General features: G+C 42.0%; 1 protein-coding gene across 1 annotated transcript in view; it reads left to right on the forward strand.

The window, feature by feature from the left end:
• LOC140206434 (calcium-activated chloride channel regulator 1-like) overlaps positions 1–21,835 on the forward strand; it is a 55,003-nt gene that overhangs the window by 11,204 nt on the left and 21,964 nt on the right. Inside the window, exons 2-4 of the mRNA XM_072274803.1 lie at positions 218–358; positions 13,932–14,082; positions 16,630–16,735. Coding sequence (XP_072130904.1) covers positions 218–358; positions 13,932–14,082; positions 16,630–16,735 — 398 coding nt within the window. The remainder of the gene's footprint in view (positions 1–217; positions 359–13,931; positions 14,083–16,629; positions 16,736–21,835) is intronic.

Genomic DNA, 21,835 nt, shown 5'->3' on the forward strand with positions numbered 1-21,835 from the left:
AGATTATGGAGCAGGTGTTGTTACCAATCCATACAGACTGAGGTCTGCAAGTGAGGAAATCAAATATTCAATTGCACAAGGATGTATTCGGGCCAAGGTCTTGGAGCTTATTGTTTAGTTTTGAGGCGGATGATGGTGTTAAATTCTGAACATCCTGCTGTATGCGTCCTTGCTGTCCAAATGTTCTAAAATATTACTAAAATTATGTTTCCTTTAGGAGATGATAACTTCAGCCTCATCTTTCCTGTATGCTGCCACTAAGCAGCGAGCTTATTTTCGAGATGTGAAAATTTTATTGCCCATCACTTGGATATCAAAACCAAATTATCAAAGACCAACTACACAGTCCTATGAGAAGGTAAAAGCTGAAACAATAGCACGGCTGGTTCCATCATTTTATTATTTTCAACATTTATTCATTATCCCCACTGGGACTTAATGCTTGTATGTTCTGTGGCATAAAGCTTAATGTATAATACCATTGGAATCAGATCTATGATTACTTACATATGTCACGAAATTTTTTGTTTTGCTGCAAAAAAACCGTTACAATAAATAAATAAATAACGTAAAAGAAGCATAACGATGGATTCATGAGCCATAAAAAAATCTGATAACAGAAGGGAAGAAACTGTTCCTCAGACACTGAATGTGTGTTCAGACTCCTCTAAATCCTCTCTGATGGTAGTAATGAGATGAGGGCATGTCCTGTATGGGTCCTTAATGATGGATGCTGCGTTCTTGAGTTATCACTTTTTGAAGATGTCTTCGAAGCTGAGGAGTTAGTGCCCATGATGGAGCTGGTTGAGTTTATAACTCCCTGCAGCTTTTTCTGATCCTGTGCATTGGTGCCTCTATTCCAGTCTGTGGTGCAACTGGTCAAAAAGCTCGTGATATATCAGTAGAAATCTTTTGTGTTCTTTTGAGACATACCAAATCTCCTGAACTCCTAATGAAGTATAATCATTCGCATGCCTTCTTCAGCATTTTTCTTTATCTTAGGAACAAAAGTTAGTCATTTACTCTATTGAATCATGATTAAATTTAATCTGTGAAGTGATGGCTGTCTGTGACATGTTGTCATATTGCTTTGTTATATGACAAAAAATATCAATCTCAGATGTAAAATTAACATTTGACCCTTCAATTTGCATTCATAGAAAAGAATTTCAGAGTTGTACCATCACTTGTATATAAATGGGTTTCCTTCCAATTTTTAGATGATGAGATTGATCCAAGAACAAATGGGCATATGTCAATATACAGAATTGGTCATTTAGAGTTGCAAAATGAAGAGCTATTTGTTTGTTGTTGAGATTGTGAAATCTCTGCAAGCCTTTAAAGCTGTAGGTATGTTTCCCTTAATAGTTTCAATTCCTTGAACCAAATTTGGATGTGATCAATATCTAGCAATACATATTGGCTTAAAATGATAATCCAATGAAAATGTCATTAATTTTTTACTATTTTAAAAACTTTTTTATTATTACACACTCAGAAAAGGAAGTGCCTTTAGTGGGAGAGTCTAGGACTGGGGGCACAGCTTCAGAATACAAAAACATGCCTTTAGAACAGAATGAGGAGGAATTTCTTTAGCCAGAGCATGGTGGTGAATCTGTGAATTCATTACTACAGATGGATGTGGAGGCCAAGTAATTGGAAAAATTTAAAGCAGAGGTTGATTAGTAAGGGTGTCAATGGTTACGGAGAGAAAGCAGGACAATTGGGTTGGGAAGGATAATAAATTAGCCATGATTTTTAAAATTTATTTAGCGATACAGCATGGAGTAGACCCTTCTGGCTCTTCAAGTTAGCCTGCCCCAGCAATCCCACAACCCTAACCAAATCAGGGGACAATTTTACAATGATCAATTAACCTATCTGGAAATACTTTGACAACCTGGAAAGATGGCAACTGGGGAGGGGAGGGTTAGTAACCAAAGCCGTATCTTCTGTGAGAAAGAAACCCAAAGCAAGCTGCAGATCATCTAATGGAAACACACCCGTTGGGGATCCCGAAGGGGTGGATTACTACCCCAACCTGACTGACCCAAGGTCAACAAACCAGGCAAATGGAAAATTGATGATGAGTGTCGGATGCATATGTGGGAAGATCTGCAACAACAACTGAGTCTTGAGGATTCACCAGTCCCAAATGAAATGTCTGTTGGGTGAAGCAGCTACAAAGTGCATAGGGAGAGCACATGGTGAGATGCAGAAGGAGCCTGGCCCGGAGTCTCACCACTGGTGCTGGAGCTTCCATGTGTTGCTGCAAACCCATACAGGCAGAACTTTTAAGAAGGCTCAAATAAAATAGCCACAGACCTGCGAGATGACAGTCTAGGGTCAGTTTTACAGGATGCTGGATGCAACACCGAAGGGAGACGCTGAAAGATGACTACAGGCTATGACAGCAATCATAGTCAACTTTGCTGAGGAAAGGTTTGGTGCAGTGGAACAGGAGTCATCACAATACACTATGAACCAGAGAGCGGGCAAGATTCACAAAATTTACCAGGAAATGAGGTGCCTGAAATGTCGGTAGAAGGCGGCCAGTGAGGAGTAGAGACTACTGCTGTAAAGCTGTGTAGTACTCTCAGGAAGAGGCTTATGACTCTGTGCAGAGCTGAGTGCATAGAAGATGCTACAAGGTGAGAGCTAGGAGGTGAGCAGCTTTCATAGACAACCCGTTTGGGGTCACCAAACAACTACTGGGTCAGAAGCTAAGTGGGACCTTGGTATGCTCAAAGGAGGAACCAGACCTACATATCCAGACCACATATAGTGACTCCATCAGAAGAAGCAATCTGTAGCACCGTGATAGATCCACCTCCACTCAGCACTGAATTCAACAGCAGGGAACCACTCCTGAAAGAAGTGCAAGATGTGGTGAGGAAGGCAAGTTCTGGTTCTGCACCAGGACTGAGTAGAGTCTTGCACGAAGTCTATATACACTGTCCTTGACAACTTAAAAGACCATGGAGGTTACTGAGAATCACTTGGAGGAGAGGGAAGGTGGCTAAGCAGTGGAGATTTGCTGATGGAAAGCAGATCCCAAAGAAAGAAGACTCCATGAACATTGACCAGTTCAGCATCATCTCCTTGCTCAGTGTTGAAGGAAAGATCTTTTTCAGCTTTGTCACAAGGCTCCAACAATGGCTACATTAATAAATCTGTGCAGAAGGGAGGTATTCCAGGAGCGCCTGGGTGTTTGGAACACAGAGGAGTGGAGAGCTGGCGGTGCTCTGGCTTGACCTGGCCAATGCCTATGGATCAATCCCCTACAGGTTGGTGCAGACAACCATGGGCAAGCATCATGTTCCGAGCAAAGCTGCAAACCTCATCCTGGGTTACTACAACAAATTCAGAATGAGAGGCTCATCAGGCCAAGCTACATCGGGGTGGCACAGGCTGGAGACTGGAGTCATCACAGGCGGTACCATCTCTGTGACCCTCCTTGGTCTTGCAATGAATATAACTGCAAAGTCTGCCAAACTAGAGTGCCGTGGTCCCCACTCCAAGTCTGGTGTATGGCAACCACCAATTAGAACTTTCATGGAGCCTGTGGCTGGAACCAGGTGGATTCTGCACGGAGTGGAGAGCTCATCAGCTGGGCAAGGATGAGTTTCAAGACCACAAAATCAAGATCATTGGTGCTGAGGAAGGGCGGAGCACAGACAGATTCTGCTTTAAGACCACAAGATATAGGAGCAGAATTAGGCCATTTTGCCCATCAAGTCTGCTCCACCATTTCATCATGGCTGATTCAATTACCCTCTAGCTCCCATCTTCTTTTCTTTCTTTCTTTTAAAATCTTTTTATTAATTTTCCAAAATTATAAACAAAATAACAATGTTAATACAGAAATTTTGGAATAATCTTTTTAGAACTTTTTTTTTAGAACAGTACAGCACAGTACAGGCCCTTCGGCCCACAATGTTGTGCCGACCCTCAAACCCTGCCTCCCATGTAAGCCCCCACCTTAGATTCCTCCATATACCTGTCTAGTAGTCTCTTAAGCTTCACTAGTGTATCTGCCTCCACCACTGACTCAGGCAGTGCATTCCACGCACCAACCACTCTCTGAGTAAAAAACCTTCCTCTAATATCCCCCTTGAACTTCCCACCCCTTACCTTAAAGCCATGTCCTCTTGTATTGAGTAGTGGTGCCCTGGGGAAGAGGCGCTGGCTATCCACTCCATCTATTCCTCTTATTATCTTGTACACCTCTATCATGTCTCCTCTCATCCTCCTTCTCTCCAAAGAGTAAAGCCCTAGCTCCCTTAATCTCTGATCATAATGCATACTTTCTAAACCAGGCAGCATCCTGGTTAATCTCCTCTGTACCCTTTCCAATGCTTCCACATCCTTCCTATAGTGAGGTGACCAGAACTGGACACAGTACTCCAAGTGTGGCCTTATCAGAGTTTTATAGAGCTGCATCATTACATCGCGACTCTTAAACTCTATCCCTTGACTTATGAAACCTAACACCCCAAAAGCTTTCTTAACTACCCTATCCACCTGTGAGGCAACTTTCAGGGATCTGTGGACATGTACCCCGAGATCCCTCTGCTCCTCCACACCACCAAGTATCCTGCCATTTACTTTGTACTTTGCCTTGGAGTTTGTCCTTCCAAAGTGTACCACCTCACACTTCTCCGGGTTGAACTCCATCTGCCACTTCTCAGCCCACTTCTGCATCCTATCAATGTCTCTCTGCAGTCTTTGAGAATCCTCTAAACTATCTACAACACCACCAACCTTTGTGTCATCTGCAAACTTGCCAACCCACCCTTCTACCCCCACATCCAGGTCGTTAATAAAAATCATGAAAAGTAGAGATCCCAGAACAGATCCTTGTGGGATACCACTAGTCACAATCCTCCAATCTGAATGTACTCCCTCCACCACCACCCTCTGCCTTCTGCAGGCAAGCCAATTCTGAATCCACCTGGCCAAACTTCCCTGGATCCCATGCCTTCTAACTTTCTGAATAAGCCTACCGTGTGGAACCTTGTCAAATGCCTTACTAAAATCCATATAGATCACATCCACTGCACTACCCTCATCTATATGCCTGGTCACCTCCTCAAAGAGCTCTATCAGGCTTGTTAGACACGATCTGCCCTTCACAAAGCCATGCTGACTGTCCCTGATCAGACCATGATTCTCTAAATGCCTATAGATCCTATCTCTAAGAATCTTTTCCAACAGCTTTCCCACCACAGACGTAAGGCTCACTGGTCTATAATTACCCGGACTATCCCTACTACCTTTTTTGAACAAGGGAACAACATTCGCCTCCCTCCAATCCTCCGGTACCATTCCCGTGGTCAACGAGGACATAAATATCCTAGCCAGAGGCTCAGCAATCTCTTCTCTCGCTTCGTGGAGCAGCCTGGGGAATATTCCATCAGGTCCCGGGGACTTATCTGTCCTAATGTATTTTAACAACTCCAACACCTCCTCTCCTTTAATATCAACATGCTCCAGAACATCAACCTCACTCGTATTGTCCTCACCATCATCAAGTTCCCTCTCATTGGTGAATATCGAAGAGAAGTATTCATTGAGGACCTTGCTCACTTCCACAGCCTCCAGACACATCTTCCCACCTTTGTCTCTAATCAGTCCTACCTTCACTCCTGTCATCCTTTTTTTCTTCACATAATTGAAGAATGCCTTGGGGTTTTCCTTTACCCTACTCGCCAAGGCCTTCTTATGCCCCCTTCTTGCTCTTCTCAGCCCCTTCTTAAGCTCCTTTCTTGCTTCCCTATATTCCTCAATAGACCCATCTGATCCTTGCTTCCTAAACCTCATGTCTGCTGCCTGCTTCCACCGGACTAGATTTTCCACCTCACTTGTCACCCATGGTTCCTTCACCCTACCATTCTTTATCTTCCTCACCAGGACAAATTTATCCCTTACATCCTGTAAGAGATCTCTAAATATCGACCACATGTCCATAGTACATTTCTCTGCAAAAACATCATCCCAATTCACACCCGCAAGTTCTAGCCTTATAGCCTCATAATTTGCCTTCTCCCCAATTAAAAATTTTCCTGTCCTCTTTGATTCTATCATTTTCCATGATAATTATAAAGGCCAGGGAGCGGTGGTCACTGTCCCCCAGATGCTCACCCACTGAGAGATCTGTGACCTAACCCGGTTCATTACATAGTACTAGATCTAGTATGGCAATCCCCCTGGTCGGCCTGTCCACGTACTGTGACAGGAATCCACCCTGGACACACTTAACAAACTCTGCCCCATCTAAACCCTTGGAACTAATCAGGTGCCAACCAATATTAGGGAAGTTAAAGTCACCCATGATAACAACCCTATTAGTTTTGCACCTTTCCAAAATCTGCCTCCCAATCTGCTCCTCTGTATCTCTGCTGCTACCAGGGGGCCTATAGAATACCCCTAGGAGAGTAACTGCTCCCTTCCTGTTCCTGACTTCCACCTATATTAACTCAAAAGAGGATCCTGCTACATTACCCACCCTTTCTGTAGCTGTAATAGTATCTCTGACCAGTAATGCCACCCCCCTCCACTTTTTCCGCCCTCTCTACCCCTTTTAAAGCACTGAAATCCAGGAATATTGAGAATCCATTCCTGCCCTGGTGCCAGCCAAATCTCCATAATGGCCACTATATCATAATTCCATGTATGTATCCAAGCTCTCAGTTCATCACCTTTGTTCCTGATGCTTCTTGCATTGAGGTACACACATTTCAGCCCTTCTACCTTACTGTCTTTACACCGTTTATTCTGCTTCTCCTTCCTCAAAGCCTCTCTGTATGTTAGACCTGGCTTTACTCCATGTACTTCTTTCACTGCTCTATCGCTCTGGGTCCCATCCCCCTTGCAAATTAGTTTAAACCCTCTCGAACCATGCTAGCAAACCTACCTGCAAGGATATTGCTCTCCCTCAAGTTCAGGTGCAACCCATCCAATCTGTACAGGTCCCACCTTCCCCAGAAGAGATCCCAATGATCTAAAAATCTAAAACCCTGCTCCCTGCACCAACCCCTCAGCCACACATTCAACTGCCATCTCCTCCAATTCTTACCATCACTGTCACGTAGCACTGGCAGCAATCCTGAGAACGTCACCCTTGAGGTCCTGTTCTTCAGCCTTCTGCCTAATTCCCGAAACTCACATTTCAGGACCTCATCCCTCTTCCAGCCTATGTCGTTGGTCCTAACATGTATCACGACTTCTGGTTGCTTTCCCTCTCGTACCAGGATGTCGTGCACCCGGTCAGAAACATCCCGGACCCTGGCACCCGGGAGGCAACAAACCATGCAGGTGTCCTTCTCACGTCCACAAAATCTCCTGTCTGCTCCCTTGACTATAGAGTCTCCAATGACAACAGCTCTCCTCTTCTCCGTCCCACCCTTCTGCACCACAGGGTCAGACTCAGTGCCGGAGGCCCTGCCACCATAGCTCACACCTGGTCGGTCGTCCCCGCCAACAGTATCCAGGATGGTAAACTTATTATTCAGGGGAGTGGCTACAGGGGTGCTCTGCACTACCTTCGCTTTCCCCCCTCTGACTGTCACCCAACGATCTACTTCCGACAGCCTAGGTGTGACTACCTCCCTGTAGCTCTCATCTATGACTGCCTCATTCTCCCTTATGCATCGAAGGTCATCCAGCTGCTGCTCCAGATTCCTTACACGGTCTTCCAGATCGCCCAGCTGTATGTACTTCTGGCAGATGTGACTCTGCGGGAGAGGGGCATTCCCCCAAGACTGCCACATCTCACATGAGAGGCACATCACCATCTCAGAAGACATTGTAGATACTAACTGCGAGCTAGCTTGTCTTCCGCCTCTTCTCGTCGAAGCCTCTCGAGTCAAAGCTCCTCTTCTTCACTGGCCCACTCACGCTCTGGCCGCTTTCTTATTGTTAATAAGCATGACTGTAGTAAAAATGCACCCATATCTCGAAGGTCCATCTGCTGGTGAGTCAGTATCCTGGCAAAAGCTACACCATGAAGATCAAAGGACACTCCAAGCAACACCTCAAAAAAGTTATTGAAAAGCACAAGTTAGGTGATGGGTACAAGAAAATTTCGAAGACACTGAATATCCCTTGGAGTGCAGTTAAGTCAATCATCAAGAAATGGAAAGAATATGGCACAGCTGTTAATCTGCCTAGAGAAGGCCATCCTCAAAAACTGAGTGACCGTGCAAGAAGGGGACCTTTGACAACTCTGAAGCAGTTACACGCTTCAGTGACTGAGATGGGAGAGACTGCGCACACAACAACTGTTGCCTGGGTGCTCCACCAGTCGCAGCTTTATGGGAGAGTGGCAAAGTGAAAACCATTGTTGAAAAAAACGCATATGAAATCTCGGCTACAGTTTTCCAGAAGGCTGACATTCCAGAAGGGAGACTGAAGTCAGCTGGAAGAACGTTCTATGGTGTGATGAAACCAAAATTGAGCTCTTTGGCCATCAGAGTAAACATTATGTTTTGCCTAAGTCGAACACTGCACATCAAAAACACCTCATCTCTACCATGAAGCATGGTTGTGGCTGCACCATGCTGTGGGGATGCTTCACTACAGCAGGCCCTGGAAGGCTTGAAAAAGTAGAGGGTAAAATGAATGCAGCAAAATACAAGGAAAGCCTGATGCAGTCTGCAAGAGAACTGCGACTTGGTAGATTTGTTTCCCAGCAAGACAATGACCCCAAGCATAAAGCCAAAGCTACACTGGAATGGCTTAAAAATGACAAAGTTAATGTCCTGGAGTGGCCAAGTCAGGGTCCAGACCTCAATCCAATTGAAAATTTGTAGCTGGACTTGAAAAGGGCTGTTCCCTCATGATCCCCATGCAATCTGACAGAGCTTGAGCAGTTTTGTAAAGAAGAATGGGGAAAAATTGCAGTGTCCAGATGTGCAAAGCTGATAAAGAGCTATCCACACAGATTCAAGGCTGTAATTATTGCCAAAGGTGCATTTACTCAATACTGACTTGAAGGTGGTGAGTAATTATGCAATCAATTATTTTGTGTTTAAAAACTGTAATAAATTTAGACCAATTTATCGAAAATTGTTTTCACCTTGTCACAAAAGAGTCTTTTCTGTTGATCAGTGTCAAAAAGCCAAGTTAAATCAACCGATTCAATGTTGCTAAACAATAAAACATGAAACTTTCAAGGGAGGTGGTGAATAGTTTTTATAGGTACTGTGTATTTGTAACCCTGAATTTTATGAATTTGTAACCTTCGTGAAATGTAATGTAACGAAATGGAGTCTAAGAAATCCCAAGGTACTTTGCTGGTTTGCATGGAAAACTTATAAGTGTGTTTGTGTTATCTGGGAGCAAACTACTTTCTTTGATGACAGCCAATTTGATTTTTGGCTGAGGGGATGTTTTATGGAGCAAACAGGATGGAGCTTCTGAAGGTCAAATGTAAAAACAAGATAAGGATGAAGGTGACAAAGGAATGTAATGCTATGGAATGGAGCAATCTAATCACTGCTTTTGTAAGAAAAAGTATAAAAGTTCTTTGGCTGAAACAGAACATTGGAGCTATATTTCCAGATGAAACTTGGCTGGAAATATATCACCCCTTGCAAGTAAAATAACACATGCATTAATAATGTGATCCACTCTGAAGTTGTTCTAGTTTGTTTCTTTATATTAGGAGACCTAGCTGAACAGTACACGACACTTTCCCCAGCTATGCAGGTTGGACAAGGAATTTGCTCACCAGAGATCACTCTCCTTTTCATGGCCTGCTCCAAGCTCACTATTGCTTCGTGTCCACTGCTTTGGTAGATCTCTCTTCATCCACAGCTGCTCTCACTTCCTCCTGGATGAGTCTGCGCCTTTTCCTTCCCTTCGCCAAGTCATACCTTCCCAGGCCAACTCCTCTTCAGCTCACCACTCGCACCGGGACATTGTGGCACAGCCGAGATTCAGCCTGCTGCACAGTCTCTTCCACTCTTCACTTCCTCATTGTCTTCACAATGACCCCTGCCTAGGCCACCTTCGGGTCGCTAGACTCCCTATATTGCATCACCTCTCTGGCTCTTGTCACCTTAAGCTCTTCCTCCAAGCATTTCAAGGGTAGCTGCAGCTTGGTGCTCTTTCCATAGAGGCTGCTGCTGCTGAGAGTCCTGGTCAATCCTAGCTGCCTCCAAATGAAAGCTGTTGACCTTTCTCTGTAGGGTCTGGACACTGGGTTTGGAACTTCATGTACTAGCAGTGACCAAAGAATCCTTGGTAGGATGAGGTGCAGGTATATCCACGCCTTGAGCTTGCCAGGTAGTCCTGACCAGTCAACTGCTTTCCACCAACCCTCCAGTTCCTTACAGGTTGCCTGGATTGATGTTGTGTCTTTCAGGCCACTGTCAAACACCCTGCCAAGGCTCTTCACTGGCTTTTCAGAGATGGTTGCGAAGAGTATTCCTGCTATGCCTTGGGTCTGTATTCCTAGAATTCAGAAGAATGAGGGGCGACCTCATTGAAACCTATCGAATGGCAAAAGGCCTTGATAGAGTGGAGAGAATGTTTCCTGTGGTGGGAGAGTCTAAGACCAGACGACATAGACTCAGAATAGAGGGGTGTCCTTTTGGAATGGAGATGAGGGGGAATTTCTTTAGCTGGAGTGGTGAATCTGTCCAATTCTTTGCCACAGGCAGTTGTGGAAGCCAAGTCTTTATGTATATTTAGGTTCTTGATTTGTCAGAGTATGAAGGGATACGGAGAGAAGGCAGGAGATTGGGGAGAGAAGGCAGAAGATTGGAGCTAGATTGCCCTCTTAGTCCACTACTAATTGATATTACCTTGGAACCGCTAGCTATTGCTATTCGTGACTCCCCTAATATATTTGGCATTACTCGTGGAAATGAGACACATAAATTATCACTTTATGCAGATGATTTACTATTATATATTTCTAACCCGAGGAAATCTATTCCGGCAGCATTAACTCTGCTTGCTCAGTTTAGTAGTTTTTCTGGTTATAAATTGAATCTTGGGAAGAGTGATCTTTTTCCATTAAATATGCAGGTTCCCATTTATAGATGTTCTCCATTCAGAGTGATTACTGACTATTTTACTTATTTGGGAGTTAAAATTACTAAGAGACATAAGAATTTATTCAAGTTCAACCTTTTACCGTTAATTAGTCAGGTTAAACAACTGATTACTAAGTGGTCCTCAGTGTCTCTATCACTGATTGGCCAAATTAATGCTATTAAAATGATTATTTTACCTAAATTTTTATATTTATTTCAAACCATACCAATTTTTATTCCTAAATCCTTTTTTGATACTATTGATTCTAAAATTTCTTCTTGTATATGGCAGAACAAAAGTTCCAGATTAAGGAAAAAATATTTACAGAAATCCAAGAAAGTTGGTGGTTCAGCACTGCCTAATCTAAGATTCTATTATTGGGCAATTAATATTCTCTATGTAATATTTTGGACACAAGATTGGAATATAATTCCAACTCCACAAGGCTACTATGTACAAGGGTTCTCTTTGGCTTCCATTTTAGGAACTTCACTTCCTTTTGTACTATCTAAATTGAATAAACAAATAGTTAATCCAATAGTTAAACATACATTACGAATATGGTTTCAATTTCATAAATTTTTTGGTTTGAACAAATTTATATTATCAAGCCCTATTATACCTAATTTTTTTTCAACCCTCGGTTAGGGACCAAGCCTTTTTGATAAGGAAAATGAAAGGTATAACATGTTTTCGTGACTTATTTCTGGATAACTGTTTCATGTCTTTTGAATAGTTATCTAAGAAATTTGATTTGCCTAGATCCCATTTTTTTTAGATATTTACAAATAAGAAACTTCTTAAATACCATGTTGCCTACCTTCCCGACCTCATACCCTACTGATATCATCGATAAAATTTTAGGTTTAAATCCTCTTCAGAAGGGATTAATAGCATCTATCTATGATATAATTATGAAATTACAGCCAGGTCTATCTGATAAAATTAAAAATGAATGGGAAAGGAACTTCAACTTTGCCTACCTATAGAGAAATGGGATAAAATTTTTCAGTTAGTCAGTACTTCCTCTATATGTGCTAAACATAGATTAATACAATTTAAAGTAGTGCATAGGGCCCATATGTCTAAAGATAAACTAGCCCGTTTTTATTCCCATATAAACCCTATCTGTGACAGATGTCACTCTGAGGTGCCTTCTATAACTGCCCTCTTTTGGAAAAATATTAGAAAGATATTTTTGATATTATCTCAACAATTCTGTGTTTTGATTTACAACCCCACCCTATTACAGCAATTTTTGGATTGCCAATGGTAGAACATAGATTTTTATATTCTTCAGCCTGTCGGATGAATGCATTTGTTACTTTAATGGCCAGAAGATCCATTTTATTGAACTGGAAGGAGACCAATCCTCCCACTACATTCCAATGGTTTTCCCAAACTATATTATGTTTAAATTTAGAAAAAATTATAAGTGATATTTTTGATCCTTCGGTTTTGTTTGTTTATTTTTGGGGTTTTTCTTTGTATTTTTTTCTTTTTATTTCTTTTTTTCTCTATGGTTGATTACATCATGAGTTTGGAAGTCTATTATACCTGTGATATTTGAAATCTTCTCTGTATATGCTTATTAACAATAAGATTATTCCAATCTCTCTGTATCAACATTGTTATTTTGTTTATAACTTTGGAAAATTAACAAAAAGATTTAAAAAGAAAGAAAGAGAAGTATTCTTCAAAAAATGGACTGTGAGAGAAAACTGGAGCACCGGGGAAAGTCCACGCATTCTATGGGGAGGCGCTACCGAACGCGTGTGTCAGCTCAGTGGTAGTTCAAATGGCAAAATATTCAACTAAGAACATTATTAATAATATACTTCCTGAAGTAAACTGTGGTAAATTATCACCGCAAACAATGGAGAGGTAAGTGAAGGTGAAGTGAATTTGGGGGATGAACTGTGCTGGTATGTTGCAGAATCGACTTAGATGGAGTGTGCCATTATAAGAGGAGAAGTAAAGGTAGAGGAGTTCCGATGCCTGTACAACTGGCCCAGGTGTGAGGTTGGGTTGCTCTGGGCACCGAGCTGAGTTAGAGAAATCGAGAGTGGCTTCCAGGTTGGCAGCAAAACCTGGGTCCAGAGCAAGTCACTGAGTGGCGTGGTCTAGGACCGGAGCCTTTCACTGCAGTGGTGCTTGGGTCCTAGTATGAGGTAAGGTATATTGTTTGGACAATTTAATCACTGGCCCAGATAGACTGGTAAAACATGGTGTCGGGATCAGAGGTGAGAGATGATTTTGCTTGCCCTCCCACAAGGTTCACTCCTCTCTCCATGGTGCTGAGGCTATGAAGACTGCTCCAGCTGCTGCGCTCTGTGCCCAGTAATATGATGGACTGACACTGAGGCTTTAGGCCTGCTCTGGGCTGCTCCAAGGTTTGGATCTAAAGACTCATTTTTGTTTGTAATGTTGTTGCTTGTTTCTATTGTTCGCATGATTTGTGTTATTTTCCCCCCTTTCTCTGCGCATTGGGGGTTGGATTTTATTTTTAATTGGGTTCTTTTGGGTTTCTTACTTTGTGACTGCCTGTAAACAAACAGATATCAAGGTTATATAATTTATATATTCTTTGATAATAAATGTATTTTGTAAGTACAAACACCTTGCAGAGGACACCGGGTTTGAACTCTGAACACCAACAACCCGAGCTGTGATAGAGTCGCACTAACTGTAATACTATAGAGGCATCCTTTGATGGAATGGAGGAGGGGACACAATGGGCTGAATAGCCTAATTCTTGTCTGATGTCTTATTGTCTTAACATTTTCTGTAGCTACTCTTTTCTCTCTTTGTATGTCCATGCTTATATTCTTTATGTTTAAAAGTAGCTTTTTTTTGACTTCAATTCCCTGTCTTTATCTTACTAGGCTGACGTGATCATTGCTGATTCACACATTAAATTTGGTGATGATCCGTACACCCTCCAGTATGGCAGATGTGGTGAGCGGGGCCGATATATTCACCTGACCCCCGGCTTCATGCTGAATGATAGTGTCATCCCTATTTATGGTCCACGAGGTAACAATTTTGCTGGAAAATGTTTTCAACATGCACTGGTTGGAATTTCTTGTTGAAATGATAAACCTTCAGTATTCAGTTTGTGGTGCTGAAGTAGAACAAAATCTTCCCTTAATCATATTCCAGGCAAGGCTGGAAGATTACAGCATTGAATATCAAAATTCTGTTAAGGAAGTACACTTCGGAACATGTTAAATAAAGTAAAACATTGATAATCCAGTATATGATCATTGGGAAATCTGAATGGCAGCCTCAGCAGTCTGAACAATGAACATTATAGCACAGTATTGGACCCTTGGCCCACGATATTGTGACAAGCTGCTTTAAGATCAATCTAACCCGTCCCTCCTACATGATCCTCTATGTGACCCCTTGTATTAGCTATTTCCACCCTGGGAAAAGGTCACTGCCTATCCACTCTATCTATTCTTCAGGCATCTATCTATGTCTGAAGTGTGAGCCGATATTCCAGACTGCAGGTCATTGGCGCAGTCAGTGCCAAAGTCAGGAATATCAGAAATGGATAGGTTTGTGATTGGAGGTGGGTCAGAAACAATCTGATACCCATAACCTGAAGCTCACTGGGTTCTGTTTTCTGCTCTCTTTGAACTCATTGGGTTCACTGACAAGAATACAACTGTTATACTGCTGTATAACATTTACAAAAAGGGAAATACAAATATTTGGAGATATTATATCAAATGGGCTGGAAAATCTGAGTTGTTTTGGAGTTGACGGCATTCTGTTTCTCCCCTCCTCATTCCATCTTCTTCGATTTTCTACTCTGGCCTCCCTCTTAACCCCTCTTCCCTTCCCCTGACTATCACTTCCCCTGCTCCTCCTTCCCTTTCTCCCATTCTCTTCTTCTATCAGATTTCTTCGGCCCTTTACCTTTTCTATCTATCACTTCCCAGCTTCTCACTTTAGTCACCCTCCCCTACCCACCCAGCCTCACCTGTCACCTTCTGGCTTGTACTATTTCTGTTTCCCCTACCTTCATTTTATGGTTTCTTCGGCCCTTTACCTTTTCTATCTATCACCTCCCAGCTTCTCACTTTAGTCACCCTCCCCTACCCACCCAGCCTCACCTGTCACCTTCTGGCTTGTACTATTTCTGTTTCCCCCACCTTCATGTTATGGTTTCTCTCACCCGTCTTTCCAGTCCTAATGAAGGGTTTTGGCCCAAAATGCTGACGGTTTATTAATTTCCAGAGATGGTGACTGACCTGCTGAGTTCCTCCAGCATTTTGTGAGGGCTGCTCTAGATTTCCAGCATCTGCACAACCTCTTGAATTTCTGCTAAAGCTAATTAGTGAATTTTGGGAGTTGATATAAAATACTATAATGGTGATAACACAAAGTAAGAAAATATAGCCCACATTTTCCAATACCTGTTGGTAGTCTAATCTGACCTGTTCCCATGTTTTTATTTGAAGTGGGTCTGTGGGCAAGTTCCTCTATTCAAAAGCTGATTCTGAGCTTATCAATGGGCCCTGCCTTAAGTTACAACTCCCTCCCCCATAATTACTTTGACAGCTGGTTAAGGAAAGGTTCAACGGGTCAGGACTTTCTTCGCTGAAGTGCGGAAAATGATGGGAGATCTTATCGAGGTATACAAAATTGAGGGGTATAGAGAGGATGAATGCATGCAGGATTTTTCCCTCTGGTTGAGTGAGACTAGAACTAGAGGTCATTGGTGTAGAATGAAAAGTGAAATATTTAAGAGGAATTTAAGGGGGGAGCTTCTTCACTCAGAGAGTGGTGCAAATGCAGGTTTAGTTGTAACATTTCAGAGACGTGTGGATAGGTACATGGATGAGAAAGGTATTGAGCATGATGGGCCAGATATAGGTAGTAGGGCCTCAGGGCCTGTTTCTGTGCTGTGGTGCTCTTAGACTCCATGCAGATGCTGGAGATCTGAAACAAGACAGACACTAGCAGAAACGTCAGCCTAATTATCTCTATTAACACTGACAATTCAAAGGGGAACTGTTGGCTTTATCAAATCAGAATGTACATTGCTTTCATTTCCATTGCAAAACAGTTAGATTCTGTAATGAATTTAAGAACAGTGGTGTGAACAATCACAAATTCCTAAAATAGAAAAGGGTTCCATTCCTACCAACTTTTTTTCTTGATACTGCATTCTCCTCTACCAATTTTGTTCAATTATTTTTTCCCACTGCACTCCTCTGTTTAGCTGAAGTTTTGATATTACTTGTTAAAAATGTACTTTTACCTGCATGGCTTGCACAGCAACAGATTTGCACCATGCACCCGATCACCGTTTCTGCACATTCGAATGAACAGCCAGCTGATCTGCTTCCTGTGCATAAGCTGTCACTCTTCACCACTCTTCTTTCTTTTAAGTCCCTCCTTTATAACTACGACCAAGTTTTTGGTCACCCCTTCGAATATCTCTATATATAGTTGAATAAGGCTCCAGTAAAGCACTTTTAGATGACTTATTGTGTCAAGGTTCCCCATGGATGGACGTGGTTGTTTAGTTTTAAATCTGATTGTATCAATGTACTTTTATTTTTCTAGATAAAGTGTTTGTACATGAGTGGGCCCATCTTCAGTGGGGCGTTTTTGATGAATATAATGATTTGGAGCCCTTTTATTTTTCTGGCAACAGAATGCGCCCAACTGGGTGAGTTACACTTCAATATATGTCATGTGATATGATGGTATAAAATAAGACTATGCTTTTGTTTCAGGATTACTTTTGTACCCATTATGTAGCTTAACAATTTAATTTAATTGTTAATTGTTTGGTGTTCCACTGCAGTAAGGAGGCAAATAGATAGGGTGGACAAGTAATATTTTAAAGGTAGCCTGTCACTCGGCTGTGGGGGGGGAAGGGTTGTTGAATCATTAAACTGCATAGCAGTGGAGTGGCTCTTCATCAGCAGGTGCAGAAGCAGGACTGGAGCGCATGGTGCAAGCATCCTTCTGTGTGAGCTGTACATGCACAAATGCATTTTGATCAAGCAATGCTGAAACTTTGGTTGAACAGTTTGAGATTATACTGCAAATTTGTAATTTTGTCTTTTGTACATAGACTCTGTGCTTTCATCCATGAAATATCAACCCTTAATTCCTTTCCATAGATTCTACCTGACCTGCTAAGTTCCTCCAGCATTTCATGTGTGTTACTCTGGATTTTCAGCAACTGCTGAATCTTTTGTGATTAAGATTGTGTCCTCCCAGATTGTTGTATCTGACTGGTGTGTACATTTCAATGCCTGTGCCACATTTTGATCACAGTCATTGAGTCATACAGCATCAAAACAGGCCTTTTGGTCCACCGAATCCATGCTGAACATCTAGAATCTATCTATACTAACACCATTTACCAGCACTTGCCTTCCAAGCCTTAATGTTTCAAATACTTACATATTGTGAGAATACCTATCTCTTTCACCACCTCAAGCAGTGGATTCCAGAGCACATTCTGAGTAGAAAAAGTTCTTTCTGAGAATTTCTGACTTGTATGACATGAAATTTGTTCAAAGTTCCAAGTAAACTTATTGTCAAAGTACAGATAAGTCACTATATACAACCCTGAGATGTGTTTTCTAGCAGGAATGCACCAAAAATCAAAGAAACACAATAGAATCAATGAAAGACTGCACCCTTCAAGACAGACAAACAAACAACTTGCAAAAGAGAACAAACTGTGTAAATACTTAAGAATTAAAATAAATAATAATAAATAATATGGGGAACGTGAGATGAAGACTCATTGAAAGTGAGTCCATAGGTTGTGGGAACAGTTCAGTGATGGAACGATTGAAGATTATGCCACTGGTTCATGAGCCTGATGGTTAAAGGGTAATAACTGTTCCTGAACCTGTTGGTGATGGATGCTACTTCCCTGCGATAGCACTCCGTATAGATGTGGTCAATGGTGGCGAGGGCTTTACCAGTGATGGACTGGGCCACATCCACCATTTTCTGTAGGAATTTTCATACTAAGTCATGATGCAACCAGTCAATATGCTCTCTACCACACATCTATAGAAGTTTGTCGAAGTTTTGGATGTTGTGCCGAATTTTTGCAAACTCCTAAAGAAGAAGAGGCACTGCTGTGCTTTCTTCATAATTGCATTTGTGTGCTGGGCCCAGGACTGGTCCTCTGAAATGATAACACTGAGGAATTTAAAGTTGCTGACCCTCTCCACGTCTGATTCCCCAATGAAGAGTGGCTCATAGTCCTCTGGTTTCCTCCTCCTGATGTCAATAATCATCTCCTTGGTCTTGCCGACATTGAGTGAGAGAGTGTTGTTGTGAAACCACTCAGTCAGTATTACAATCTCCCTCCTATGTGCTAATATTTTATCATCTTTTATTCAGCCACTAGCAGTGGTGTCTTCAGCAAAGTTACGTATGGCATTGGTGCTGTGCTTAGCCTCATAGTCATAAATATAAAATGAGTAAAGCAGGGGGCTACACACGCTGTCTTGTGATGCACCTGTGCTAATTGTAATTGTGGAGGAGATGTTGTCGCCAATCCGAACTGACTGGTGTTTGCAAGTGAGGAAATCGATGATCAAATTGCACAAGGAGTTATTGAGGGCTGGAAGCTGAAGCTTATTGACTGTTTTTTGGGGGATGGTCATACTGACTGCTGAGCTGTAGTCGATAGAGAGCATCCTGATGTATGCACCTTTGCTGTCCTGATGTTCTTGGTTTGAGAGGAGTCAATGAAATGGCACCTGCTAGTAGGCAAATTGTAGAGGATCTAAATCGCATCTCAGGCAGTTGATACATTTCATCAGCAGCGTCTCAAAGCACTTCATCACAGTGGATGTAAGTACTCCTGGATGATAGTCATTGAGGCTGGTTACCAAGTTCTTTTTGGGCACCTGTATAATTGAAACCTGCTTGAAGCAGGTGAGTACCTTAGACTGCTGAAGATAGAGTTAAAGATATCAGTAAACACTCCAATAGTTGATCAGCTCAGGTCTTTAGTACTTGACCAGGTACCCCATCTGGGCTGGATGCTTTTTGTGGGTTCATCCTCCGAAAGGGTGCTCTAATACCAGCCTCAAAGACTAAAATCATGAGGTTATTGGGAGATGTGGGAACTTATGAAGGTTCCTCCATTTTTTTTTTGTCAGTCTGAGCATAGAAAGCATTGAGCTCATCCGGGAGTGAATCTGTTGTTTGGTTTCCCTTAATAAGAGGTAATGGCATTCAAGCCCTGCCTGAGCATCCTATATTGATTCAAGTTTAGTCTGGAATTGCCACTTTGCATGTGAGATAACTTTCTGCAGATTGTACCTAGACCTCTTTTATCTTAATTGTTTGCCAGACATAAATGTCACTAATCTTGCCCTCAGTAGATTGCAGATTTTATGGCTCATCCAGGGTTTCTGGTTGGGAAAGGCTCTATAGGTTACAAAAGTTCTATAGGTTACAAAATAATAGTGAAAATGAATGAATAATGAAATAGTGTTTAAGGGTTCATGAACCATTCAGAAATCTGACAAAGGAAGGGAAGTGTGGGTGTTCTCTGACAGCTTTCTTCCGAACCTCTTGCCCTGAATCATAAAAGTGTGCTATTTAAGTTTTGACACCTCTGCTCTTCGGAAAAGATCCCTAAGATACACCCTTTCTGAGCTCTTCATAAATATGTATTTTACCTAAGTGATGCCATTGACAAACAAACATGATAAGGGAGAATTAACACTCGATGTAGTCTAAGAGAATTTGGAGACTGGTAAGAGAAAGGAAATCAGATCTGCGAAAGTCTGATCCTCAGAAAGCCAAGGTTTCAATGCCAAGAATGGCTAGTGATATAGCTCAGATCTCCTTAGCAACACTTACGTATGTAAATATAAGGACAACAAAAGTCATGCCCATGATGACGGGTCTCAGCTGGAAACGTTGACTATTTACTCTTTTCCATAGATGCTGCCTGGCCTGCTGAGTTCCTCCAGCATTTTGTGTGTGTGTCGCTTCTATTAGTTTACTTATTCTGCTTATAGATTTGGAGAATTTTATGACATTAGTCTTGGTTTTATGAAGAACTTCAAGGTGTCCACTTTTGGTGCTCCATTTTTTAAAAACATAGAAATGAGCAGGGGTCACTGTTACCTGGTTAACTATGAGCTTTATGCTATGCTTAAAGGGTTAATCTTCACATTCTGCTTTTTCAGATGGCCAAAAGCTGTACTAGATCATTGGAAGTCATGGTGAATTTGTCATCAATATTTGTCTTCCTTGAATATTGGCTCCTTCGAAGTGAGATGTGATTTAAGTATTCTTAGGTCTTGCAATGGGCATTTACTGTCAGAAGAAGGTGTTGTATACAGATGGGTAAAATTAATGACGGGGTTGATATTGTGATTCTGATTTCTTTATCACATGTGCATCGAAAAACGTAGACTATTTTTTAAATCAAGATTTTCAGAAGACCTTTGACAAGGTGCTATATATGAGTCTCTTTAAGAAATGAAGAGCCCATGGTATTACAGGAAAGGTCCTAGCATGTATAAGAATATTGGCTGTTTGGCAGGAGGTAAAGACTGGGAATAAAGGGAGCCTTTTTCTGATTGGGGTCTGTGATGGGACTGCTTCTTTCTATGTTGTGTGTCAGTGATTTGGAATATGGAATTGCTGGCTTTGCGGCTAAGTGAAGAGAATGGGCAAAGAAGTGGCAGATGGAATACAGGTTCGGGAAGTGTATGGTATTGCACTTTAATAGAAGAAATAAAAGCGCAGACTATTTTCCAAAAGAAGAGAAAATTCAAAAATTGGAGGTGTAAAGGGACTTGAAAGTCCTCGTGCAGGATTCCTCAAACATTCACTCACAACACGCTGGAGGAACTCAGCAGGTCGGGCAGCATCTGTGGAAAAGATCGGTCGACGTTTCGGGCCGGAACCTTTCGTCAGGATTTGCCAATTGACCCCAGCATTTGCCAATTACTTTGTGTCCTCAAACATTCATTTGTGGGTTGAGTCACTGGTAAAGGCAAATGCAATGTTAGCATTCATTTCAAAGGTATAAAAGCAAGGTTGTAATGTTGAAACTTTATAACGCACCAGTGAGGCCTCACTTGGAGTATTGCAAGCAGTTTGGGGCCCCTTATCTGAAGAAGGATATGCTGACATTGGAGAGAGTTCGAAAGAGGTTCACGAAAATGATTCTGGGATTGAAAGGCTTATCATATGCGGAGCATTTGATGGCTCTGGGCCTCTATTCACTGGAATTCAGAAGAATGAAAGGGGGATCTAACTGAAACTATGTCATGTTGAAAGGCCTCGATAAAGTGTATGTGGAGAGGATATTTCCTATGGTGGAAGCATCAAAGACCAGAGGACACAGCCTCAGAACAGAGGAACATCCATTTAGAATAGAGATGAGGAGGAATTTCTTTAGCCAGAGGGTGGTAAATTGTGGAATTCGTTGCCCCAGGCGGCTGTGAAGGCCAAGTCATTGGGTATATTTAAGGCAGAGGCTGATAGATTCTTAATGTCAGGGCATGAAGGGATACGAGGAGAAGGCAAGAGATTGGGGTTGAGAGGAAAATGGATCAGCCATGATGAAATGGTAGAGCAGACTTGATGGACCAAATTGTCCAATTCTAGTTCTATATCAATGGTCTCATAGTCTTTGGAAACACTACAATGAAATGCATCGTCTACATTAACATGCAACATGCCGAAGGATGTCTTTCCACACATTCTATGCCCACAATGTTCAGCAGAAGAACCCAAGCAGCACAAACAACAGCAAAACAAG

Source organism: Mobula birostris, chromosome 12 (assembly GCF_030028105.1).
Source record: "Mobula birostris isolate sMobBir1 chromosome 12, sMobBir1.hap1, whole genome shotgun sequence".
In the NCBI taxonomy this organism is placed as follows: domain Eukaryota; kingdom Metazoa; phylum Chordata; class Chondrichthyes; order Myliobatiformes; family Myliobatidae; genus Mobula; species Mobula birostris.